The following is a 2,500-nucleotide window of genomic DNA, read 5'->3' as shown; positions in this document are numbered from 1 at the left end:
GAGTGAGACACGAAAATTGGAAATTAACCTTGCACCATAAGAGACGTTTAATCAGTTTCGAGAGTTCGGACCTTGTCAGAGCGAAGGGTTAATGCTCAAAACTGACGAAAACCAGTGATAGTGGTTTGTGGCGTTTTCGTTGTCGTAGCAGTGGACGTTTCTTACACTTCCTAATAGGCTGGTTAAAAATGGTTAAAAAAGCAAAAATAATGCTGCATCACGCGGCTGCGGCACGTGCTTCACGCATTTTAGTTCATATTTTTGTGTCGGGTACTCTGAAGAACAACGTCACTTTTCAAAAGCTGAGATTTGCCAGGTGCAATTACAACACAGTTCTGGAATTACAAAAATCTACCTGAAGATGAAATACATTGGTTCTTCATGTTGATTTTGTCCTGGCCGGAGGTCAGTTAGACTGAATTGCCCTGTTCACCTAATCATTTAACACCTACCTTGCGTATGTCGTCAATAAACTGACTTCCAATGTCAAGATGCAAATCTATGGTAACAATTATGGCGTTAGGATCCTTTATGGAATCTATGGCTTCAATAAAAGAAATTGTACGCGAATACTTTCCAGGCTTTCTGATAAAGTGATAGTTCTCTAAGGTCGTTCTTTGGAAAGCCTCGGTCAAGTTGATACCCGGGCTATCAAAATCGTAGATTACGACATGCAAATGTTCGTCTTTCGTTTGCTGGACAATCTTTTCCATATTCTTGATAAAATGGTGGATCCATCGACCGTGGTTCTTGGCCGTAAGGATTAGGTAGACATCCGCAGTTCTGTTCCATTGCAGACCCTCAGGATAACACAGAGGAGGGTTTTTTGACTTTGGTCGAAATACATATTCTGACAAGATATACGTTTTGCCAGTCATTAAATCTGTGATAACAGCTTCAATGAAGTATCTGACTCCTTTCACGCTGTCCTCTTTTTTCTCAACTCGCCTGATTGATTTCAAGTTATACCTCCTGTAAAAATAACACAAAAACGCAGAATTTTAATGAACTCAACATCAGTGACTGCTGAGCTTAATTACTACTTAATCACAGTTCAATGTTATTGACTAGCAAGTGATTTGAACCCAGGAGTCTTATCAAAACTTGGTGAAGTAAGATGATGGCCGTCCTAAGAAGGCCTGTTGTTGGTGACATTCAGTGACTGTCATTTGCCCAGTTTTGTTTTCAAATTCCTAGTGGGCGGTCTCATTAATGTTTCCCTGCTAGCGGAGGTTCTTTTCTTTTTGCGTTCGTTGGGTTGACCACTGACGGGAAAAGAAACCTCTGCCGTGGGTCGAAACTCACTGTGTTGAGCACGCGAGGCGGTTACTTAGCGACCGAATCCTCACGTGATACTTCATGTTGTGTGGACTCACTTAACAACAGCGGAATTACTGTAATGCAGTGCGCGAGACAGCGGGCTCAAGTCACAGTCAGCAAACATGTCATGGGGCATGCGGTTTGAAGAGTGCCGTCCAAGGTTGTGGCAGCGGTGGGATCAAAGTGAGTTTCGACCAATGGAAGAAGTCTCTTTTCCCGTACTCGTCAACCCAGCGAACGCAAAAAGAAAAGAGACCTCTGCTAGCAGGGAACATTAATGTAAAATACGTGCAATGGTTCGGAAGTACCTCGAGAAGATTAAACTCGAGTGGAAAATGAGTGTCAGGTATATCAATTGGATTAGTCTAAGACCTTTTCACAGGTAAGTGCTAAGTTACCTTGGCCTTTAAATAAAAGTGACGCTGGTGTTGACCTTGTTTTTGATACAGCCCTCATTGCTTTTATTATGTTAATGATGTTACTAATATTTTTAAAAATACGACCACATGTTTCAAACATCATCATCAGCTATAGTGAGTGTAACATTTAAATTTTTACAAGATAATCCATATATATAAATTACTTCATGGTTGGTGAGCGCGTACGATTTTATTCACGAGTTGTGAAGAATCGTAAACGAACGAGCTAATCAAGCAAAGTTAGAAATGGAAATCTTAAACTCCACCTTCATTTTTTTTGTGTGGAGATATGTTGCCTGCATGGCAGGATAAACAAGAACAACCATATTTGCAGGGTCAGTTCACTTACCTTTGCTATGGTAGGCGCCATAATCATGACAGCCACAAACCCATGTTGAAAATTACTTGGGGAAAGTCATATTTTGACAACACGTGATAAACGAATATGATGGGAATTGTAAAAAATTCCAAATTAAGTCATTTTTACATTTAAATCAAACTCTCAAAGTATTAAACACCAATGAAATACCACTTGAGCTTTCGCGCAAAAACATGATATCTTTGCACGCGAAGATAACATTTGAAAAGATCACTGTTGCTATGGTTACATATGAAAATCGCACCTTTCTGTGCCTTTCGTGAAATGATTTGGTATTTCATTGGAGTTTATCAGAAACCGGTAAGGGTTGAAACGTGTAACGCGCGTTCACAGCTTCCGAATATTCAGTGCTAAGTACCATATTTGAAAACCCCTCGCTCCA

The 2,500-nt window shown here is 40.3% G+C and overlaps 1 protein-coding gene across 1 annotated transcript in view; it reads right to left on the bottom strand.

The window, feature by feature from the left end:
- Nucleotides 1-2,500, bottom strand: part of LOC138044796 (uncharacterized) — an 11,107-nt gene that overhangs the window by 2,063 nt on the left and 6,544 nt on the right. The window contains exon 2 of the mRNA XM_068891217.1: nt 453-972. Within this exon, the coding sequence (XP_068747318.1) occupies nt 453-972 (520 nt within the window). The remainder of the gene's footprint in view (nt 1-452; nt 973-2,500) is intronic.

This window comes from Montipora capricornis, chromosome 4 (genome assembly GCF_036669925.1).
Source record: "Montipora capricornis isolate CH-2021 chromosome 4, ASM3666992v2, whole genome shotgun sequence".
NCBI lineage: Eukaryota > Metazoa > Cnidaria > Anthozoa > Scleractinia > Acroporidae > Montipora > Montipora capricornis.
This window is presented reverse-complemented; position numbering and strand designations above follow the sequence as displayed.